The sequence below is a fragment of the Pseudonaja textilis genome, chromosome Z (genome assembly GCF_049901715.1).
Source record: "Pseudonaja textilis isolate UNSWEBS1 chromosome Z, rPseTex1.2, whole genome shotgun sequence".
Taxonomy (NCBI): Eukaryota; Metazoa; Chordata; class Lepidosauria; order Squamata; family Elapidae; genus Pseudonaja; species Pseudonaja textilis.
In genome coordinates, this window is record NC_142008.1 from 88,280,271 (window position 1) to 88,302,540 (window position 22,270).

At 37.3% G+C, this 22,270-nt stretch overlaps 1 protein-coding gene across 2 annotated transcripts; it reads right to left on the bottom strand.

Moving 5' to 3' along the window:
* Positions 1-1,217: 1,217 nt before the first annotated feature.
* LOC113447814 (26S proteasome non-ATPase regulatory subunit 11) lies at positions 1,218-19,583 on the bottom strand. Of its 2 annotated transcripts, none has more exons than XM_087915546.1 (14): positions 19,454-19,583; positions 14,997-15,098; positions 14,393-14,517; positions 14,194-14,265; positions 13,529-13,586; positions 12,500-12,694; positions 11,459-11,603; positions 9,645-9,666; positions 7,293-7,355; positions 5,868-5,993; positions 4,465-4,500; positions 4,059-4,110; positions 3,590-3,732; positions 1,218-3,488 (listed from the first exon to the last, which is right to left on the bottom strand). In XM_087915546.1, the coding sequence occupies exons 1-13, from the start codon at positions 19,542-19,544 to the stop codon at positions 3,590-3,592; spliced, it is 1,230 nt and encodes a 409-aa protein (XP_087771672.1). In that variant the 5' UTR covers positions 19,545-19,583; the 3' UTR covers positions 1,218-3,488. The 2 variants fall into 2 exon arrangements, with proteins under 2 accessions (XP_087771672.1, XP_026574005.1); XM_026718220.2 differs by having other exon boundaries at positions 9,606-9,666.
* Positions 19,584-22,270: the final 2,687 nt, after the last annotated feature.

The window sequence follows — 22,270 nt, forward strand, 5'->3', positions numbered from 1 at the left end:
GTTGCACAGTCAGCCAAATGTTCAGGCTGGATTTGGCATTTCTGTCCACCTATTGAGTCTTTCCCAAGGACCTGGGATAGACAGATTGGATATTTGATGGTGTTAGAGTCATCGCCGCTGGTCATAAGCTGTTCCGAGTAAAGCTGCTTTTTTGCAATTCCCCTTCTATTTTTATATACATGCCTATTATATACATTGATCATTCCTATTTATATAGCAGTAGGATAAGAAGATGCGTATTTTCAGGTGGAGTAGTAGAATGTAGATACAACTGTCATAGCTTAATACATAGTTGATATGTACAACTGGCACTGATATTAAGACAGCAAGCACAGGCTATGATGCTATATATACATTTAATTATTTATAATTATAAATATTTGAATTATAGCTAGCTCATTTCTGAAGTACCTCAACATGAAATCACAGAGATAATAAAAATCTCAAAATGTAAATAAGTCACTTTTAAGAATTACAGATTGATGTTAAAGCTTTCTTCTGAAATAAAACATATAAAGACAAAGCATGTAAGTAAAACTATATTTCTATAACCTAAAGAATTTCACAGAGGGCTTTCCTTTTTTAAAAAAATAATCCCTGATTCAACTCTGCACTTGGATCAGCCCCACAGGCTACACATTTGATGAATTCCAGAGAAGCCATTTAAGTTTTCCACAACATCGATAGCATCCTCCCTTTAGCTATCTTCAGCTAAACAATGTTATGGAATTAATGCTTAGTTCTGATACAGTTCCTTCAATTATATTGCACTTTATATGCAATCAACAATTATTTACAGATACTATACAGAGGGAGGTAGAATGTAAGGACAAATGCTAACCTATGTCTATCTACTGAATTTGTATAAGATTAGAGGTCCAAAGTGGCTACTTGCCAAGTACATGACTGGTGTTGCTGATTAAGACTTTATAGCTCAAAAAGCTCACTTGTTAATGTAGTCAGATACTTGGTAAGTTTTCTCCAGAAGATTGTCCTATTGTTGACAAGGTGCAATAAAATGCTTCCATGTTCAGACAACAAAAGCCAGTGAGATCACATGAAGTAGGATGGCATCAATCTGATTGACTGATTTTAGCAATGACTATTGTAGAGACTTGTATTAGAAATTAACAATTATAGAGACTGAGCGACCATGCCACTGATATTCCCAAGAGATTACATTTATGCCTCTGTAGGCAATGACAACAAACAAGTTCTTTTTGAAAAAGAATATTTTTTATTTGTATGCCATCTGAACATCAGATATACCTGGTGTGTGTTAGCGTGAACCATTTGTACATTTTGAAATTCATGGTGCCAAACCCTCCCCCAAGACCAAAAAACAAAAACAAAACCCTAAAACCATCTCTCCCCAGAACATTTGAACTGGCTGACATAGAGAGAAACTTTAAAAATGCTAAGTACACAAAACAAAGAAGAGAAATGCAGCATGGGAAAAAAAGGGGTAGATACAGCCAGTTAAGAGATGTCATGCGTATGCAAAAATGTTTTGTGGCGTAGGAGAAGCAAGTTTACAAAATAATTATGAGAAAGCAGATAAAGAAAGTGGAAGATGAGGGCAATGATGTGAAAGGTTACACTACTCATATGTCAAGCAATACTTTAAATATAATTCCATTATTCAATAACAACACCAGGGTGAAGAGTGCTGTCTCTCCTACACAAAACCACCACTCTAAAGTTCTTTTAGATTTGAACAAAGACAGTTTTAAGAGGCAATCATTTACAGCAGTCTCCTTCATTCTACGATCCCCCTCCCCTCCCCCCAAAGGCTCCTCAGACCATCCCAACTTGGAATTACTGGAGCTGAAATCCAAGATAATCTGTGGGCACCAGGAGTTGGAAGGCTGCTTTACTTTTGCTGCAGGGTTGCCTCTGAAAAGTTCTCCCCTCTCCCTGATGAAATGTTTACGGCCAATAATTGTTTTCTGAAAGTAATAATGGATCAGGCAGGGATCCCTCCTACCACTGCAAAAGACAGGCTGTCAGAAAATTAAATAATTGTTACTTGCTCCACCATTATATCTAGTAGATTAATTTGGTATTGGAGCAACTAGTTGCTTGATCCTTAACATAGAGTATGAAGAAATTCACTGCTGAAAATGACAGCATAGTAAACTTTAGGAAATCTATTCTGCAGTAAATCCCCTTAGGTAAATCTGGCACAGTAACAGAAGAATGCAGTTTCAGATAGCAGCCACATGGGTAGTGTAATATGCAGCCATGTCCTCACCCTCAAAGAGCGGCTTTATTCTTGATGCTCAGGGAATGGAACAAAGGTTAAAAATACCTCTGGATGGCCCAAACCCGCCTTCCGTCAACAGAAACCCATCTACCATTTTTAAAAGAAATCAACAATTAGGGACAGAAGCTCAATTGTACTTTCAATGGCATATCTTGCAAAATTAAAAGGCAAGTACATTCTAGCCTTTAAAAGAAAAAAAAAAGCATGCAGTACAGAACCAGGAAACCTTGAGTACCACTGTTCAAGAGTGGCTATTTTCTGCATTTTTACTGTTATGGAAAACCGTATTTTAAGCAGGCCCCATGTGATAAGTCCTTAGAATTGTAGATGGGGCACTTAAGGATGACAGAAGCCTGTAATATTCTTTTACTAATTATTCAGTAAATGTGAAGATTGATGTGGCTTAGCCACTCTGACCCCTGAATTCTGAACACAATATAGCTCTCAATTTCTAATTTACCCTTTACAGATGACAAAATTCCTACATAGAACACAATGCTATGGAGGGAGTTTGTGGGAAACCAACATGCACTCATGGACATTTGCTACCTGGGCACATGCTTAGAAGCAGTAATCAACCTTGATTACCCAGTTCTTGTACACCTGTGGACAATCATGTTGGACGCAATGCACACAAGAAATAACTTCTATGCAGGAATTTTGTGTGGCTGGGTTCTTGTAACTTACAAGACATCTTGGCTTATCCCTTTGCCACCTTCAAGAAAATGAAAAGCAAGTTTATTCATTTTTAAAGGTAGCATATGCCTCAGTCCTTTTATTTAGAATGCTGCCATTGCTTCCTTTCCCCCCCACCCCCAAACATTTCTTTTTTTCCTTTTTAAAACATTATTTCCCCATCCCAGTAAAAAGTTCAGCAGATAAAAGGTTACGTGGAAACTGGAACACACAATTGTATAGACAAGATGGATCAGATGAGGAAGTCTTAAAATAGCCTTCCCTATCCTGGTGGCCTCTAGATATATTGGGACTATAAATCCTAGAATCCCTGGCCATGTTGATTTCGAAATTCAAAGATCTCTAGCTCCAACACATCTGGAGGCTACCTGGTTGGGAAAGGCTGTCTTAAAGTTCTTGAGTGAGAAGGAGAGCAAAAGGGGCGTGGGGAACCCAAAAAACCCCCACCATTTTCTAAGCCTTTTGTTCCACCCCCCCCCCAAAGGTTTCACGCACCAATGCTCCAAACAGCCAACAGTTTTCAACTCTGCAAGGGGAACAAAAAAGATGGAGGCATATCACTCAACAGTACAATCCTTCTGTAAAATCTATTACAGCTTTAACCATGGGCTGTAAGAACCCCCTCACCTATGTTAGCTTCTTGGCTTTGTTGTATAATGAATCCACTACTTTACTCATATTCTGAATGGTCTCCAGAGCAGCTTCGTATGTTTTGTCTACAGGTGGTTCATCAAAAATAATCAGGACACCTTCACCTTGGTCAAGAATCCCTAATGAGAGAAAAGTTTCAATTAAGATTGTTGGATAACTTATATTTCCAATACGGAATGTTCCACTTTAATTTTGAAAGACTTCAAAGTAGAAAAGCAAGTAGAATAACTTGGATTATGTATTAATAAATAAAAATTATACCCCAATTATATAGATTCCAAATGCAGAACTTTTAAATATAAAGTTAAAGGAAAAACCCTACAAGTTGTGGGAATTCCTCAATATAATTCAATCTATATTATTTTGTTAATACTTGTTGAGGTACATCACTTTTGTTCAGAAAGAAATACCATCAAATATTAGAAAGGGTTCAGAATTGACTCACCATGGAATTTTTTGTCCAGGATCATCTGAGAGAGCTTTCTTTCCACATCTGCCTAAAATTGAACCAGGAAACATTCAAATGAGAGAATGCTCCTTGCACAATGTTTCCCATTTACCCTTGAAAAACTATCTTCCACTACTTATTTATTTCAAAGAAACAGCTGCCAGTTCAACGCATGGATATCTGCTTAGCAATACAGTTTATTTCTTATATTTTATTTTCATTTAAATTCTATGAGAATTACTTATGTCTTTTTAAAAGAGTTGAAATTGAATTTGGAATTTCTTACTAGATCACTTCTGTTGCTGAAGAAAATGCGATTTTTTTTCACAACTGTAATTGACATTGTAACAAAAAAAGAAGACCGAAAATAGCATTATGGAGGCAACTACATTTAAGCTCTTACCTTTGATAACTTGATAAGGCTAGATATGTGGTCGATCTGCAAAAGAAAATAAGATGGGGCCACAATGAGGAAGTGCTATTTTTCTGAAAGAAACTGTCAATTTGGAATAATTATCTGTTAATCTTCACACTATTTGCCTCTATCACTGCATTCACATGACTGATTGTGTGAAATTATCAGCCTTACCGGACAGACCGGGCCAAGAATCTACTCTACAGGATGGCTACAACAACTTTTGTTGAGTGTGGCTATAATAACAGAATCCTACACATTTGATTGTGCTATACCTCCTTGCCTTTTTATATTCATGTGAATTAGGGAGATATTTGAATTTCTTCCGCATAATTTCTGCAAGTTGTTAGATTTAATGTTTTCCCCTTGTCACTTTGCTGATAGATATTACAATGGATCTGTCAAGTTTACCTTCCTTACGCTCTGTATAATTTTAACTTTGATGTTTGCTCTTCCAATTCTTTGATTCATACTTGACATAATTTTTTCTCCATAATGAAACACAAGGTCATTTTGGCAATTACATTTTTATTAATTTAATAGAAAAATATTAAGACTTTCCACCCATACCACAATTCTCTAAAAAAAACACCACCTCCCTATCTTGAAATAATATTATCAGCTGTGTGATCAATTATCCACTTGAAATACTGTATCCAGTTCTGGAAACTTCACTTAAAAAAAGATTTTGATAAGATTGAGCAAGTCCAGAGATGCACAACAAAAAACTAAATCCATGCATTGATCTGACATTCAAAGCTTCTGTTCAACATTTGAAACAATCTCACTTCAATTCAATCTACCCTGTAATTCCTTCTGTACTACTCTTGTCCTAAATTATGTACAGAAAATTTCAAAATGTCCTGGTTTAGACAACATTATTTTATTATTTATTTTATTTGTGCATATATAGATTTTATACTAAAATACAATGTCATACCTATGTTTAGTATGATGATCAAATCAATCAAATAAATACAAATACAATATAAGAAAAAAAACCATGACTGATTTTTTTTTCAATACAATAAATCACAATATAATGCTCTTAAGTTTATAAATCCTTCCTTGTTTTAAACAGGGCTTGCCATTATGTTTGAGGCCATAATAATAATAGTTTAGTCCCAGTTTGGTTTTGTACTCTTCCAAAAGAAGCAAAAGAAAGGCAAATCAGAATTGGCAAAATAAGACACAGAGACTCAAACTTGTTCAGCAAGACAGAAATTTAAAGAGGTTTAAAAGATTTAAAGAAATCTTGGATTACTTTTATGTGAAAATGCCAATGTTTTAAAATAAGCTCTTCATACCCAATTTGATGGGAAATTTAAGACAAAACCATGATTTAATAGACACACAAAAATGGCACAAGTAGCTCTGCAGAAACATTTTACCTGCACTCTGGAGAAAGGCTCAATAACCCGGATGAGGTTTTGTTCCAATAAGTTATCGTACAGTTTGCCCAAATGCGTGCTGATGATAGGGTCATCCCTGAGTTCCATTTTATAATCTTTCAGTGCCTGTAGCAGATCAAGTTCAATCATTACTGAATGCAGGGGGCTATCTCACTACCATTCTGACTAGGTTACCTGACGTTATTGCAGACCATTCATGAACAAGGGCAAATAGTGGATATGGATATGGATAATGTTGCAAATCCAATATGGGTCAGTCACTGGGGCCAGAAGTTTAATCTTCTGAGCTTTTGGACTTGTCCTGGAGCTCATCCTCAGGGAACTTCTTTCTACTGGAATGTATTGTTTTCTCCTGGTAGAGAGAAGTTCCCTGAGGATGGCTTCCAAGACAAGTCTAAAAGCTCAGAAGATTAAACTTCTGGCCCCAGTAACTGACCCAGAGTCCAAAAGACAGGAAGACTAAACCTCTGGTCCCAGTGACTGGCCCAGATTGGATCCTGCATATCATTCATGGCTATTTTTAGAATAATATCTGATATGATTTAAAAAGTTCATTAAAATAATTACATATAGGACCAAAATTATTATCTGACTAATGAAAATAACATTCACTAAAAATACACAGTCCTATGAGCATCCATTAGGCACGTGGTCTTTTGGTTTCTTGCAGCAACCATATGGTATTCCTAGTGATGCAATTTTGTTCAGATATGAAGCAAAAATAGTGCTTTGGAGGGAGCGTAGGTATGCTCACTGAATCTGTTGCTGCCTCTTTATCGAGATTCAAGAGGGATAACAAGCATTCCCACATTTTTCTTAAAAGCATCATTGCCACTTTGGATCCAAATAGCTTCTCATACAGAAGTAGCCTTAATCAAACTAAAACTTAATTTTGTAGATAAGTTCTCATTCTGATTAGTTGTACAAATCAAGTTATTCAGTGTTCTCCCAAGATATCATGCCTCCTGCAGCACTGCCAGCTGAAAACGGGCTGCGAGGTCCATTTTCAGCCTGATTTTTTGGTCTGTTTTCAGCCCATTTTTTGGCCTGTTTGAACCCGTTTTTCAGCCTGGCTTCAGCTGGCAGAGTGCTGTAGGAGGCCATGGAGGGTAAAAATGAGATGGGGGGGGGTGCATGTGGCCTTTTTTAGCTGCCAAAGGCACCGCGGGCCAGTCCCTTGATATTTCTAGGCTGCATCTGGCCCGTGGGCCTTAAGTTTGACATCCCTGATCTTATCTAAGGTTATTCTCAAGTTACTTCAGCAAGTGTATCTTGAAGACCCAAAGGGTGATTATAGTGAAGATATTTCTCCTCCTTTTTTTCTTTTCAGTGTAGAAGCCCCTTTTCTAAGAATTAACCTAATCCAAAGATATTCAACCTGTTTTCCTTATTATAGCTGCTTACCTTTTTGAAATCATCCAGCGATCGATTCTTACTGGCTTGAGCTACACATTTCAGTGCTTCGGTCTGTAAAACATAGTAGAGCCAATGGTAACATTCTTCTGAACCATTAGACAGTAATAGTGCTTGTATTGTTCTCACATGAGATAATTGATTTAATTGGATAGAATGTAATTCAGGAAGATTACTTGATCAAAATACTAAGACTGCTTTAATTCTTCTACTCTCATTTAACTCACACAGTTGCTAAATCACAGAAGCATTCAGGTATATTTTCGAAAAACACTATTCAGACAAAATAACTACAAACATGAAAGCAGAGATTTAGGCAGTTATAATGAAGTTCTTGAAAGCATCCAAGTAGTCAATGCAACTCAAATCCATCCATGTGGAACTAAACTCAATAACATACAGAAGTGCAAACTAGGACTGGAAGTAGGAAACTAGCTCTAGCGAGCTGACAGGACAATCTATTTGCTTGGTGCTTTTTTTCATTTTATCTGTATTATCCCTATTTTTTCTGCTATTCAATGTTAACTATCCCTTGAAGATAGATAACGGTAATATCCTGAAATACTGAACTTAATCCAGTTTAACCTCTCAATATAAAAGACAAAATCCCTTCCCCTATGCAACAGAACAAGTCCAGATTTTACCTAAATCACCAAGAAGACAAAATTATTATGATGGACAAGAAAACTGTAAACAAGCTCTCAAACAAATCTACTTACTTTATTCACACCTCAAATATATATGACCATCTGAATTGGGATTTGGAAATAGAACTCGAAAGACAAGCATTTCTAGAGCTATTTTCCTCTTATAAACAAGGAAACAGGTGATCAGAATGCTTCCTTAGCTTTCATCTTGAAGCAACAATTCATACATCCACAATGAGGGAGGAGAAAGTTAAACAACCTTCCAAGGAATTGGAACAGACCTTGTTGCCAGATGATGCCGACTGACTGCACAAACAGTAATTTCTATCTTCGAATATTAACCATCTATAAACAAGAATGTGGACTCCTTAAAAAACAGCTTTTGAAACTCTGCAAAACTTGCAGATAATTTAGCATTTTTCACAGAAGCCTAAAAGACTGCCCCTTAGCAGTGGACAGCTCATAACTAGTCATTAAAGGAAACATTTGGAGAAGCCAAGTTAAGACTAATAATAGTAGTCAAATAAAGCAAGATCATATAGCATAACATTACACAAAAAAAGAAATCTAAACACAGTTTTGTACAATTCAAATGAAACAAGCTATTTAAGTTACACTTAGTTAACAATAGGTGCTAGTTTACTAGAAAATATATTAATGAATTGTAGCATTTAGCCACTGTCTTTCAAAGTGCTGTTTGCTGTTCAAAGTATCTAACTGTGGCAGGATATCAAAAAATTTTTTTGTCATTTAACCAATTACAATGTTTTGGGCACTTTGAGGGGCATTTTTCAAATATATTCACTATGTGTTTTTCAGGATGAAAAAGTGAGTGCATTCAATCCATTACCCTGAACAGAAATTGTCTTGCCCAATGCCAAGGCTAACATGCCAAATTATAAAAATTATGGCAACCAGCATTCTTGTTAAGGCAAAATTGAAATAATACTCCTAAAATAATGCCAAAAACACATTTTACAGATGAGGCCATAGAAAGTATAACAATTAACCTTTTGGACCAATTGTGAGCAAGAATACTGAGAATACAATGAATTTAAAAGGTAGAAATAATGTGTGCAGCAGCCAAAACACTGACTTGATATCCTTGAATTTAACAACGCAAAAAGCCTTTATAAATCTTAAGAGCCCTACAATTTAACTCCCTCATCAAAGCAGAGAAATACTTCACACTTTAGCAAGTCCAAAGCAGGCTAGTTTGCCTTAATCTTTCCAATCTCTACATGCCAGAGATCTGATCCTTCTTGATTTATCTGACTCAGACCAGGAAAGGGGACAAAAGGAAACTGATGCATCAAAACACCACATATAGTCAAGGGCCCTGGCCTATCAGTTCAATTGGACTCAAAGAAAGTAATCCAATGACATAAGATCAGGGATGCTGCTTGTTAACAAACCCCATTTCAATGAATCACATCATTAATGCTGCTGGACCATCTTTCGGCATTCAGGTGCGAACACATGCCAACTGACTGGCTCCCAAATCAATCAGGATGCGTAAAAGACATATCATAAAAAACTGCTGGGAGTAGAAATTAGTAGCTAGCTGTTTTGAGCAGTATTTAGAAACTTTTTAAACAGGAATCAGATAGGATTGGAAAACTTTTCAGGAACAAAAAATAGTTCAGGATTTTTATACCTGTCTGCCTGCATATCGCAATGCAAGCTTCCCACTCACCAGTGCCTGCACATCCTCAGGTCTGTAAAAAAAAGCAGAGATATTGATTTATTGAGTCCCTGAATTCAGACTACAGAAGTACCTCACCATATAATAATTGCTTTCCAGAAAACCTGCATTCTACTATCGATTTTATGTTAATATATTTAAAATGTTTTATGGATAGTCAAGAGAAAATGAAACCATCTACCGTGTTTCTCCAACAATACAACCTCCCCCAATAGGAAGACCCAGCATGTTTTCTAGGCATAAAATGAAATTAAGCCCCTCCCCCCAAATTTAGGCATATTTTAAACATGCAAAATGGAGGGAAGGGACTTGCCATTAGGAGCGCCCCGCGGGCAGCAATTCCTCACAACCAGCTGCTCCTAATGGGCGATCATGGCAGAGCGCGGAGAGCTCCCTACTCCTGCCAAGTACCTTTGCAGCAGACCTTCAGCGCCCGCCGCTGTTGATTTCTCTTCTGCCCATGCCACCGCCGTGTTTGGAGCTGCCACATCCACATTTGGAACACCGCTGCCATTTGGAGCTGCCACTTCTGCATTTGGAGCTGCTGTTGCGTTTGGAGCTGCTGCTTCTGTGTTTGGACCACCGCTGCTTGGAGCACTGCCGCTGTTTGGAGCACTGCTGCTGTTTGGAGTTGCCATGTCCACATCTGCAGCTGCCGCTTCCGCATTTGGAGCACTGCCGCTGTTTGGAGCACCACTGCCATTTGGAGCACCGCCGCCACTCCAAACACGGAAATGGCAGCTCCAAACGTGACGGCGGTGCTCCAAATGGCGGCAGCACTCCAAATGGCAGTGGCACTCCAAACACGGAAGCGGCAGCTCCAAACGTGGTGGCGGAATGGGCAGAAGGGAAAGCAACAGCGGCGGGTGCCAAAGGTCTTGGGTCTGCAGCAAAGGTGTTCGGTGGGAGTAGGGAGCTCTCTGCGCTTCGCCATGATTACCCGTTAGGAGCGGCTGGTGGTGAGGCTGCCCGCGGGGCACTCTAGATGAGGATGCAAGGGGGGGGGGAATTAAGTCACCCCCAAAAAGACAGCCTAGCCGTTTTTTCGGGGCTCAAAAAAATATAAGACCCAGCCTTATTTTATGAGAAACACGGTATTTGAATATTTTGGCTCCAGATATAAAGAATAACTTTTGCTTGTAGCCACTGGAAATGCCAGAGTTATAATAAAAAGATCAAGAAATATACACGAGGCTACAAACCAGATGTTCTGACATCAAGAACAAAATAACAGCATTGATATAAGGGATTAGACAAAATGTTTCTAGAGTTTCCTTTTTCAAATGCCATTCATCACGTGGAAGAAAAACCAAAAGAACCTTTGCTTTCTCTTAGCAGTCAGAAATGAAAAGTAAACAGTTATATTTCAAGAATCTCCAGCTATCCCAATAGTCAAATGAGCCTCCTCAGACCAAATCATATTTCGACTAGGAAAGCTTGCTATAAGACACTCAATTCTGTTATATGGCAAGGAACTCAAATATAGTGGCCTTTTCACTCTTAAGGGTTTGCTTCTATTCTAACACAGCCTAGGTTTCTTAGAGAAGAGCTGAAAAAGGTAATATTCTGCCAGTGGGATACAAAGGCAAACATTCTGCCCTTTCCTAGCTTTTATTTTTTTCTGTTTTCCTCCTTAGTGTTCATATCTTTTCAGTCACCATCAGGATTTGAAAATAAATTTATTCATACAAGACTTTAACAAACTGCAGCCTGTAGTATGATAAGATCAACTGTCCTCTGTGCAGATGTAAAAAAGGAAACAAGTACACGTTGCATTCCCTATGTGATGCAATAAAATCACATACGAGTTTAACATGATCTTGCACAGCAGCATATACTTCAATGCAGTGATAGCTTTGGGGCTGTCAATAGAATCGTAACCTTCGAATGCCTCATAGAAGTAAGAATATGCTGTCTTCCAGTCCTTTTCTTCTGCTGCATGGATAATACCTAACAAAAGGGAAATAAAAAAGAGCTCTGAATATAACAGAGGTTACCTGGAGAAAAGATAAGGGAAAACATTGCTACCAAATCCTATTTATTTCTCCAAGCCAGAAAATTCCTGAACTTTCTTATCTACCCCGTTGTGAGGTAGAGCAAGGAAAATTCAGTTTATGCATATAGCTAAAAAATTTCTAATCTTCACAAAATTCATAGTCACATGAGTTCCTTACTTAGTAATGGCTGCTGTCACTTAGCAATACAATCATACAATATCATGCTACTTGGCAATGGCAATCTCTGTCTCAACTGCCATTGTAACTTGAGGACTAACTGCACCATGCAAAGCAGATATTCTCAGCCTACAATAAACTTTGAAAATGATCTATTCATACTTCATACAATAATCTTTGGAAGATAATTTTCCCAGACAGACTGCTTTAGTGTGATTCTGTCTTATAAACATTTTTGCAATATTGTTATTATATTTTTATCCTGTTTTTATATATAACTCAAGGTGGCGAACATGCCTAACAGGTGGGTAAAACACTGAGGCAGAGTGACTAGCCCAAAGTTATCCAGCCAACTTTCATGCTTAGAGAACTCCCTCCCTCATGGTTTCTAGGCCAGCACCTTAACCACTATACCAAACTGGTTCTCTTTCTTTTTCCTAGGACCTAGTTTGTTCTGCATGACATTATAAGCCATTTTGTGTTCTGGTTGTTATAAGAATGCAAGAATTCTTATGGTTCTGTTCAGCTAGGAAAGGTGGCTGGGGATATATTGCAGATTAAAATAATCTGGTCATTCAAGACTTGAAAACGCTGGATTTTATTTCTCAGATTTGCAAGTACTGATGACCCAAGATCAAGACATTCACAATACAAAAAAGTGTAAGGCCCTACCTGATTGCATATCCAGTGCCGCCTGCAACTTGGGCGGACAATAGATTGCATTGGCTGTGGTTCGGGCAGAGGTTAATGCTGCTCTGGCTTTTGGCAGGTTGCTCAAAGCATGGTAAGTTTTGCTCTCTAATAGTTGCACTTCCACCAACAAGGCCTTGTCATCCATCTTCTTCAACTCCCGCAAAAGCTGTGAGCCTGATAAAAACAATGTGGATGGTGGCATTTATACCATATTAAAGACCTTCTTCCGAATTCTTTAATTTGATCAGAAAAATAAAAATGTAAAACATTATTCTGATCAAAATATAAGAAAAGTGAAAACAGCACATACAAAGCTAATACACTAAATGCAAAACCCAACATTTCTCTTTCTCAATATCAGTATGACATTCCCAAAGCCTCCAAATACATTATGCTGCCTAATTAATGGTAGCCATTAATAAGATATTTTACTATTCTTGATAACATGGAGAACCCAGCAGTTGACAGTTGCTTAACTAAAAAAAAATTAAGAACATAGATTTTGTTTCAAAACAAACACACTGGGTTCTGGACATTTTACCAAACCATCTTTGATTGGCTATAGTTCAGCAGAAAAAGTAAAGAGGAATACTTTGTTCTGGGTTTTAGCTAGTACGATATTCTGTAGGGGTGATTTTATGGGATAAGTAGGGCAAAGCAGGAGCAGATCACCTTTTTTCTTCCCTAAGCAACTTCCAGTGCAATGTATCCCTCTCTCCTGCTCATCCGCATCGTCCCTTCTCCCCATAACCTCTACCATTCCCAATTGATTTTTACTTTCTTCTTTCTTACATCCTATCTGAAAACACTTCAGCTTGTAGCAAATGTTTCAAACTGCTTCCAGATCAAAAACAGTGCTGCTTCATTCCTTGTAGAGGCCAAACATTTTCTCAGTTCATGTAGAAACTAAAACTAGCTGTTCCATACATTCACCATTGTATACATTCCTAGAATAATTATAATTAATTGTTGGGGTCAGTCTAGGGATGATTACAGAAGTCAACTTACCTAACTGCAATGCTTCTTGATACCTTTTTGTGTCAAAATACAAAGAAACCAACCTTGCCTAGAGAGAGAAAAATAAATAATTATTGTGAAAACTTATGGTGATCAGATACTGATCTAAGAGCTAAAATGTGTAAAATATGAACCAGACAAGGCTCTTGGAAAAATGTTTCAGAAGTGGCAAGAAAATACAGAAAGAAATCCATACCATGAAGCACAACCACAGTAATGTGAAAGAAATCAGCAGACGTAATGCTTTTGAAACGACTGTTTCAAGGATAGAAACTTGGACTAAAGGCCTATGTGGAATTGAATGTATTAACACTTTCAGGTAGGAACACCATGTTATTAATGCATTTACATAAATAAAATCTTATGAAGATTTTAAATAAATAAGTCAATTATATCTGAGAAAGCTTTTTAAGAAGCAAAATACATTTGCAATTATAAGCTGCAGGAAAAATTGCCTGTAATATATGCGAGTCAGTTTGGAAGCTTATCATGCTCCAAATTACTACTTGAGGATATGCCGTCAATAACCTAGAGAAAAAAATAATGACAAATGTTTGAGTATAATATATTGGCATATATGATGTAAGGTTCCATACCCAAATAGCAAGGGAAAGAATACTGTGCATTAATTACAATGGGCATATGTTCCATCCTACCTCCAGAGCTTGGCGCAGGAATGTCCTCTTCTCCGATTTGGCCCATTCAATGCATTCAAGACATAGGTCAACCTAAAATAAATACATTTATTCAATTATTTTTCCACTATTTGCACCATCACTGCTGTCATGATATCATTTTCTACATAAACTGTCTCTGAACATTTGCAGAGATGTGCCTGAATTTCAATTGTCTCACCTCTTGTCCTGTTGCAGCTTCCATATCTAGGAATAGATCTAACAGGGACCGAACCAAACGGGCTGCCTTTGCCTTACTAATGGAGTTCAAGAAAGGACGCACATACTTCAGAAGTCCTCCAAGCTCTATATTAACAATAAAATAATCAAGTAGCAATATAGCTCAGGATCTAAAATTGTATCAGAATACATTATAAAAGGTTTATGTTCATATTCTAGAAAAAAGTGACCACACCTAAATTTTAGCAGTCAATTATCTCAGACAGAAAAGGCATATTCATTTAAACTACTTCTGATTTCTATTTCAGTTTTACTATGGGGTCTTTCTCCATCTGTAATTGAAATGTCACTTTGCATAATTGTTATTTGCACCTAGGCAGTCTTTTTAGTTTATGGCTTTATGAAATGTGTGAAACTAGCCATGATTAAATCATAATTTAACATAGAGAAATGGTGATAAGAAAGAAAGAATCTTTAAACTGTATGATGTTTTGATGAAAACCAAGGAAAGGAAAGGAGAAAAATCTCCTATTCTAGCATTTATGTTAATTTTAGAAAAACTGCTGGTAATGTGACCATTAAATTGCTTTAAACATAGGATTCACCTTCTGCTTGTCCTGTCTTGGCCAAGAGACTCCCAAGTTCCAGAATGCTCTGTTCTTTGACCTGGACCGCTTCGTCATCATTCTCTTGAACATCACGTTTCACTGGGAAAATAAAATGTTTTGATGAAAGAAGTGGTATATGTCAAATCAAGGAGAGTTTACAAGTATCCCAAACTTCTATTTTAAATTTGCTTCTTATAAGCCAAAAACATATGCCTGACAAATTGTTCAGTCTTGGAAAGGAGCAGAAAGATTTGCACAATGAAACAGCTCATAACATAGAATATACAGGACTTGATGTCACCCCATTTGATATTAACACTTGAATCAGCATAAATATGGCCACAACTATGAAATGAATCCCCGACACTCTTGAATGTGTTACTAGATATTGAAAATGCACGCAAAGATATTCAACATGAAAAACATGTCACCAGCGCTAATATATTTGCATGAATGAATAGACACAAAACCATTATTATTCAGAGAAGCCAATACAGTAGGCTTGTTTCTTAGAGTACCTGCACAGTGCAACATCCAATATTTAAGGGATGAAGACAATATTTATGTATGAAGGCATACAAACTTCTTGCTTGAGAAATCATCCTCTTTAGCAATACTGATAGTGAATGACATAGTCTTGAAACAAACACACAAACAAAAGAACACATCTCTCCGCTATAATCTACTATTGCTTACAAAGGTTCATTGACAAAATTAGTCATCCCATTTCAATTTATCTTCTTTTCACCCTAGGACAACTGGAAATGGAAAGAATAGCAGTACTGGCACCTATAATGAATTGCACTTAAAATTATGACACTATAGAAAAAAAAATGCTGTGAAGGTGACTTAAAATAAACTTACTGACAACAGGAGCTGTTCTCAGGACACAACAGTTCCCAATAGCAAAGTTATAGCCAAATTAATACCAATTTTTGAGAATTTTTTCCCCAGAAAAATCAGAATCTCATAAAATTTATTTTGTCCTAGGCTAAATATTCATTGTCAAGCACAGTGAAAATGCATAGGAAACAATTCCTTAAATCAGCCTTCTCTTTATAAGTTCCAGTGACTTACTACCAGGATTCAGTAAGCACTACAAGACCAGGAACCTTTGGTGTACAACAAAGATGGCAGCAGTTTGCCCTCTGGATGTACTCATCTCCCTCATCTCTTCTCTGCAGGCAAGGTCATAAAAGTAAAAATCCTCTACAGCAGGTGTCCTCACTCAAATTTATTTTGTCTGAGAGAGGAAGTAATGCTGTCTGTGTTACCAAGAAACATGTTCTACAGAAAATCAACTTAAATGTGAAATAAAATGGAGTACAGCAGGACATTTCTTCACTACGGACCTTCTTTAAATACCTTTTGTGGCTATAGACCATGGGCACAGACTTCCCCCCACAAGACTTAACTCAAGATTTAAATCATAACATTTCTTCAAGCCTTCGCAGATCCCCCCGTGATAACACTGCGGCCTCCCAGTGGTCCGCAGACCACAGGTTGAAGATCACTAGAGTATTCAGATAGACGTATAAAAGAATCTGCACTGAAGAAAAAAGGGTAATTCTCATAGATAACCTTTGTTACAGCAAATTGGATTTTCTCCTACTATCAGATTTCGAAAACCTATCTTTTCTGGAACAAAATGGAACAACTTGCCATGGTCACCTTGCTGCTGGACAACTCACCATGGCCAACACACAGTGGGAAAACTCACTGCAGAACAATTTAACAATTCTATTTAATTATTTAAAATAAATAAAATATTTTAATTTTTCCATTCAAATTTCATTCCGCCCTTCCTTTTGCATCCTTTAATTATTCTATTCTACTATCTTTAACATTAGTGTAACTCTTGTCCTGCAGTGAGTTGTCCTGCAGCGCACTGGCTGAGGCAAGTTCTCTATGGCAACTTGACTTAGTCAATGGTCAATTGTCACAGATCTTTCTGAAATGTGTTTAGAATTATATAATTAATTCACCAAATTCTTTTTACATAAGAATGTTATAAGGAAAATTATGATTTAAATCTTGAGTTAGAAAACAACCTGCACCTAAACATCAGCAAGACAAAGGAGATGGTGTTAGACTTCCAGAAGAAGAGAAACCCACCCCTCTTTACATTGAGGGGGGGCTGTGTGGAGAGAGTTTCCTCCTTTAAATTCCTGGGAATTTACCTCAGCGAAGATCTTACCTGGAAAATCAACACAACCCAGGTGGCCAGAAAGGCCCAACAGAGACTCCATTCCTTAGGGTCTTGCGAAAGAATAAAGTGGAATGACTGATTACTTCCTTTTACCAGTCCACAATAAAGCGTCCTCACATATTGCATTATGGTGTGGTATGCTGGCTTGATAGCCGGGGATAGAAAGACATTACAGAAGGTAGTGAGCACAGCACAAAGCATCATGGGCTGTTCCCTGATATCACTAGATGACATCGCTAGGGCTCGCTGCCTTAGAAGAATGAGGAAAATTCTCAGGAACGACTCACACTCTGGTCAGCACTAGGAGGAGATACAGAAGCATAGCCAGCCACGCCACAGGGTGAATAACAGTTTCTACCCGTGGGCTGTCAGACTTCTGAATGGAAAATAACTTCATGTCAACATAGTATGATAGACTTTCAGGGCTGGCGCCTTTTGAAACAAGGTCACATAGCGTAATAAGATTGGGACTGGGTTAGGGACCTCTGTCCTCACTGTGAGTTGTGTTGGGGGGAGTGCATGAAGAGAAGCTTAGCCAATCTCACTGTACACATGTTGTACTCTGACAATAAAGGTAATAATTAGGACAATCTTCTAAAATCAGAAAAACTAATATAATTTAGTAGTTAACCACTCTTACAAAGCCTTCAATGGACATAAGGATAGTTGCTATCTTGCCTAATAACAGCAGCTGATATTTTCACACCATATACAGATAATCCTCAACTTACAACAGCTTATTTAGTGACCATTCAAAGTTACAATGGCACAGAAAAAAGGAACTTATGACCATTTTTCTCACTTAAGACTGTTGTAGCATCCCCATGGTCACATGATTTACATTTGGATGCTTCACAACTGACTCATATTTATTACCTAGCAGTATCCCAGGTAATCCCCTTTTCCGATCTTCTGACAAGCAAAGTCAATGGGGAAACCAGATTCACTTAACCATGTTACTAACAACTGCAAGGATTCACTTAACAAATTTCTCACTTTAGCAACAAAAATTACAGCTCTTTTGTGGCTGTAAGTTGAGGACTACCTGTATTTATCCATGTGGACTTCTGGAACATGACAAACTGTAACTGGAAATACCTTTACAGGAAAATCAGTAACATTTAAAATGTACTACACCAAAAGCTTTACTCATGTTGCTTTGTCTTTTTTTATATATATATCCAATTTAGCCCTTTTTAGACCCGTCATTCTTACTCTTCACATTACCCTTCTTAATGCCATCCCTGGACCATATAACATCCCATCTCCTTAAAAAGTCACTTCAGTTTCACTTAAGAGCATGCTTCCCCTTTTCCTTTCTGTAACAGGACAATCCTATTAAGCAAACTATTTACCTAACAAGAAAATCCCAACTAAAAGTGAATCAATAAAACATTCAGAGTATATTATTTTACACTTACCAATAGTGTCTTGACTTTCTACAACCAACAAGTGAAATTTTTCACAGCGTATAAAATGTATTATCATGTACTCCATCTGCTTGTCAAAACTAGTGATATAAATATTGAATGATGAACATATTAAACCACTAGTAAAGCAAGTGCAATGTAGCCCTTTAGGTATTAACTGTGACCAAGTATCCACTTTCCACTCATATCAGAAAATCAACCTATATTTCAGAAGCTCGTACATGTTTCTTTCCAAGTGGCTCTGTATACTGTCACCCACTCATTTACCTTTTAGCGCCAGAGAAAAAGGCCTTCGAACGGAGATCCGAAAAAGTGACATGGGATGAATGAAGCAGGTCCGACTGCCCTCTTAGGAAGTTACAAAGCAGTCAGGGCAAGGGCTACAAAGTATTTGAAAAGCGGCAGCAGAACCCATTCCTGGAGGGCAAATCCGCCAGGTTTACCTTCTAACTTTTAAGTCGCCTCTTCTGAATAAAAGCCAAGGCGACAAGTCAGAGAGTCCGCCTGGTGCTCTGAAGCCACCTGCCAGCCTCAACCTTTGCCTCGGCTCAATCCCCCGCGTTTCCCGTTTTCCAATCCCCACTTGCTTTCTCCGTTTCCCTACAGAAGCGATGCTGAATATAGAGGCCTTTCCTACTAAGCGTTCCCATTTCCGAATTCCTCCTTCCCCGGTGCTGCCGATTTCCTTCGGAGTTGCACACAGTGAGTCAGCAGCGGTTCCAGCCTAACCCGTCCAGGCCCATCATCTATCCCTTTCCACCATCGGCAGCCAGATTTACCTGCCGGTTTTCCCCTTTTCGGCCGGCCCAACTCACCTATGGAGTGCAGAATGCCGATGGAGGCCTCGCGGTCGGTGCTCAGTAAAGACTGGGCGCGCTGGAACTCCAATCCCGCCGCAGCCGCCATCTTAAAATCCAAACCCGCTCACTCACGCCGGCCGGAATCACAGGGCCTTATTTCCACTGGAAACTGCTTGTCTCACTTCCTCCCCTTCGACTTTGCTGCGTCAATCTGTAATATAACTCTATGATTACCCACCAAGAAGCAGTGTTTGCTGGGAGATGTAGTGTTTTATGAACACCGTAGGAATCAAGCGAGTGAGTTGTTGCTACAAGGAAACCAAGTGAAGCGAGGAAGGACCCGTTAAGCTGTCTACGCTCTTCTTCGCTAACTCAACACCGCAGAATACGTCCATTGTTAGGTACAAACAAATACACCTGCAATTGACTGAAATTGATTTAGATGTTTGCCCATTTTATAACGGTTATCACCAGACTCTGGTTTCAAATAGAACGGTTTCTTTTTTTAAAAATAAATTTTATTGGTTTTTAAAAACAAACATAAACAAACAAAACATAAAAACATCAAGCTTTCTTCCATAGCTGTACATACAGCGTGCTGGTTGGTTTACAAATTGTTTTGTGCTTCCATTTCGTAGTCTTCAATTACAATTCCCTTGCATATAATCTCATATTGTCAATCAAAAATTAAACACCTTAGTATCATTATTAATCATTTGACTATACTTTTATTCATTCATGTTTTATAAGATAATCATAATTTACTTAGTTTATTTTGTAACAGTTCATATTATCATCCCAAATCTATCCTAAAATCATTTTGTAGATATAATAAGAAAGAAGTACATCTTTATATATTATTTTCTAAAAGTCTACATATTTCATTACTGTATTTTATTGTCTAACCATTGATAGAAAAGATCCCAAATTTTATAAAATTGTTTATCCTCTTGTTCTCTAATTTCAAATGTCAATCTACTCATTTCAGCACATTCCAATATTTTCTTAATGATTTCCTCCTGTGATGGCATTTTCTCATTTTTCCAGTTTTTAGCAAATACAATCTTAGGCGCTGTTAATACATTTACAAACAGGTATTTCAAGTCTTTACTATATATTTCAGGTAAAATTCCCAATAAAAATATCTCTGGTTTCAAGTCTATATGTTCTTTTGTCATTTTTTCCAACCACATGTGGATTTTAGTCCAGTATTTTTTAGCATCCGCACAAGTCCACCACATATGGTAATATGAGCCAGGTGTCTGATGACATTTCCAACATTTTTCGGATTTATTCTTGAACATTCTTGCTATTCTTGGGGGGAGGGGGGAATGCCACCTGTAAAACATCTTATACAAATTTTCTTTATATACTGTTGACATTGTCATTTTATAATTTTGAGACCACAATTTTTGCCATTTCTCTAAATCAATCCCATATCCAAAATTCTTCCCCCAAGCAATCATAGTTTCTTTAACTTGTTCTTCTTCTAGTTTAATTTCTAATAAATATCCATATAATTTTTTAATCACCTTTTCATCAGTACCTGTCAAAATCTTATCTAAGTCAGTCAATTTATCATAGAAACCTTGTTTTAGAATCTTTATCATACCTTGAATGTATTTGCGCATATGAAAACCAATTCATCTTTATACCTTGTTCCTCTAGTTTTTGCATAGATTTAAGTTCACCCTTTTCATTCAATATTTCACCATATCTAACTGTTTGTTCTTTTTTGTATATTATGGGATAAGAAAATGCTTCAATAGTCGATAGCCAGACTGGAATTTTCAAATAACATTGTCTTTTAATCTTCTCCCAGTTTAACCACAGAGACTCCCATATATAATGTTTTCTAAAATACCCCTGTGTTTTAGTTCCTTTATACCATAAAAAAGCATGCCACCCCAACAACAAATCATGTCCTTCTAATGTCAACAATCTAGTATTTCTTAGTGTTATCCATTCCTTAACCCACATCAGATTTGTAGATTGGTAGTACAACTCCCAATTAGGCAAACCAAATCCTCCTCTAATTCTAGCATGGTAAAAAGTTTTAACTTTATTCTTGCTTTCTTACCTTGCCATATGTATTTCAACACAATTTTATTTAAATCTTCAAAGTAGTCTTTTCCAAGCCTAATTGGAATTGTTTGAAACAAATATAAAATTCTGGGTAATATATTCATCCTGGTTGTTAATGACAGTTGTAAATTTTCCCATTTCGCCAAATCTAGCACTATCTGCTGTTTAAGTTTAATATAATTATTCTCTTTTAATGTACTACATCTTGCTATCAGATATATCTCCAAGTACTTAATCTTATTCGTGACCTGAATTTTCAATAGGTCTGCCAGTTCTCCTTTTGTCTTAATAGCATATTCTTTGTCAAGATCTTTGTCTTATCTTTATTTATTTTCAAACCAGCCACCTTTCCATATGTCTCTATCTTTCCTATCAATTTTGATGCTGTTTCTAAAGGGTCTTCTAAGATGAAAACCAGATCATCCGCAAATGCTTGCAGCTTAAATTCTTCCTTTTTGATCTTCATTCCTTTTATATTATTTTCATCTCTAATATTTCTGTTTAGCACTTCCAAAGTTAACACAAACAACAAAGGTGATAGTGGGCACCCTTGTCTTGTTCCTTTTCTTATATTGATAGAGTCTGTCAGTTCTCCCTCTATCATTACTTTTGCTGTTTGCTTATAGTATATAGCTTCTATTGCTTGAATACATTTTCTAGCAAAACCCATCTGTTCCAACAGTAATAACATGAATCGCCAATTCACATTATCAAATGCCTTCTGTGCATCTAGAAATATTAGAGTCA

Excerpts from the sequence above, each read along its gene's own strand:
- LOC113447814 (XM_026718220.2), bottom strand. The coding sequence starts at position 19,544 with ATGGCGGCTGCGGCGGGATTGGAGTTCCAGCGCGCCCAGTCTTTACTG. Across the intron at positions 5,994-7,292 it reads CGCTGGATGATTTCAAAAAG|GCACTGAAAGATTATAAAAT; the intron begins GTAAGCAGCTAT and ends GATCTGCTACAG. Across the intron at positions 3,733-4,058 it reads CCTGGACAAAAAATTCCATG|GGATTCTTGACCAAGGTGAA; the intron begins GTGAGTCAATTC and ends TTCTCTCATTAG.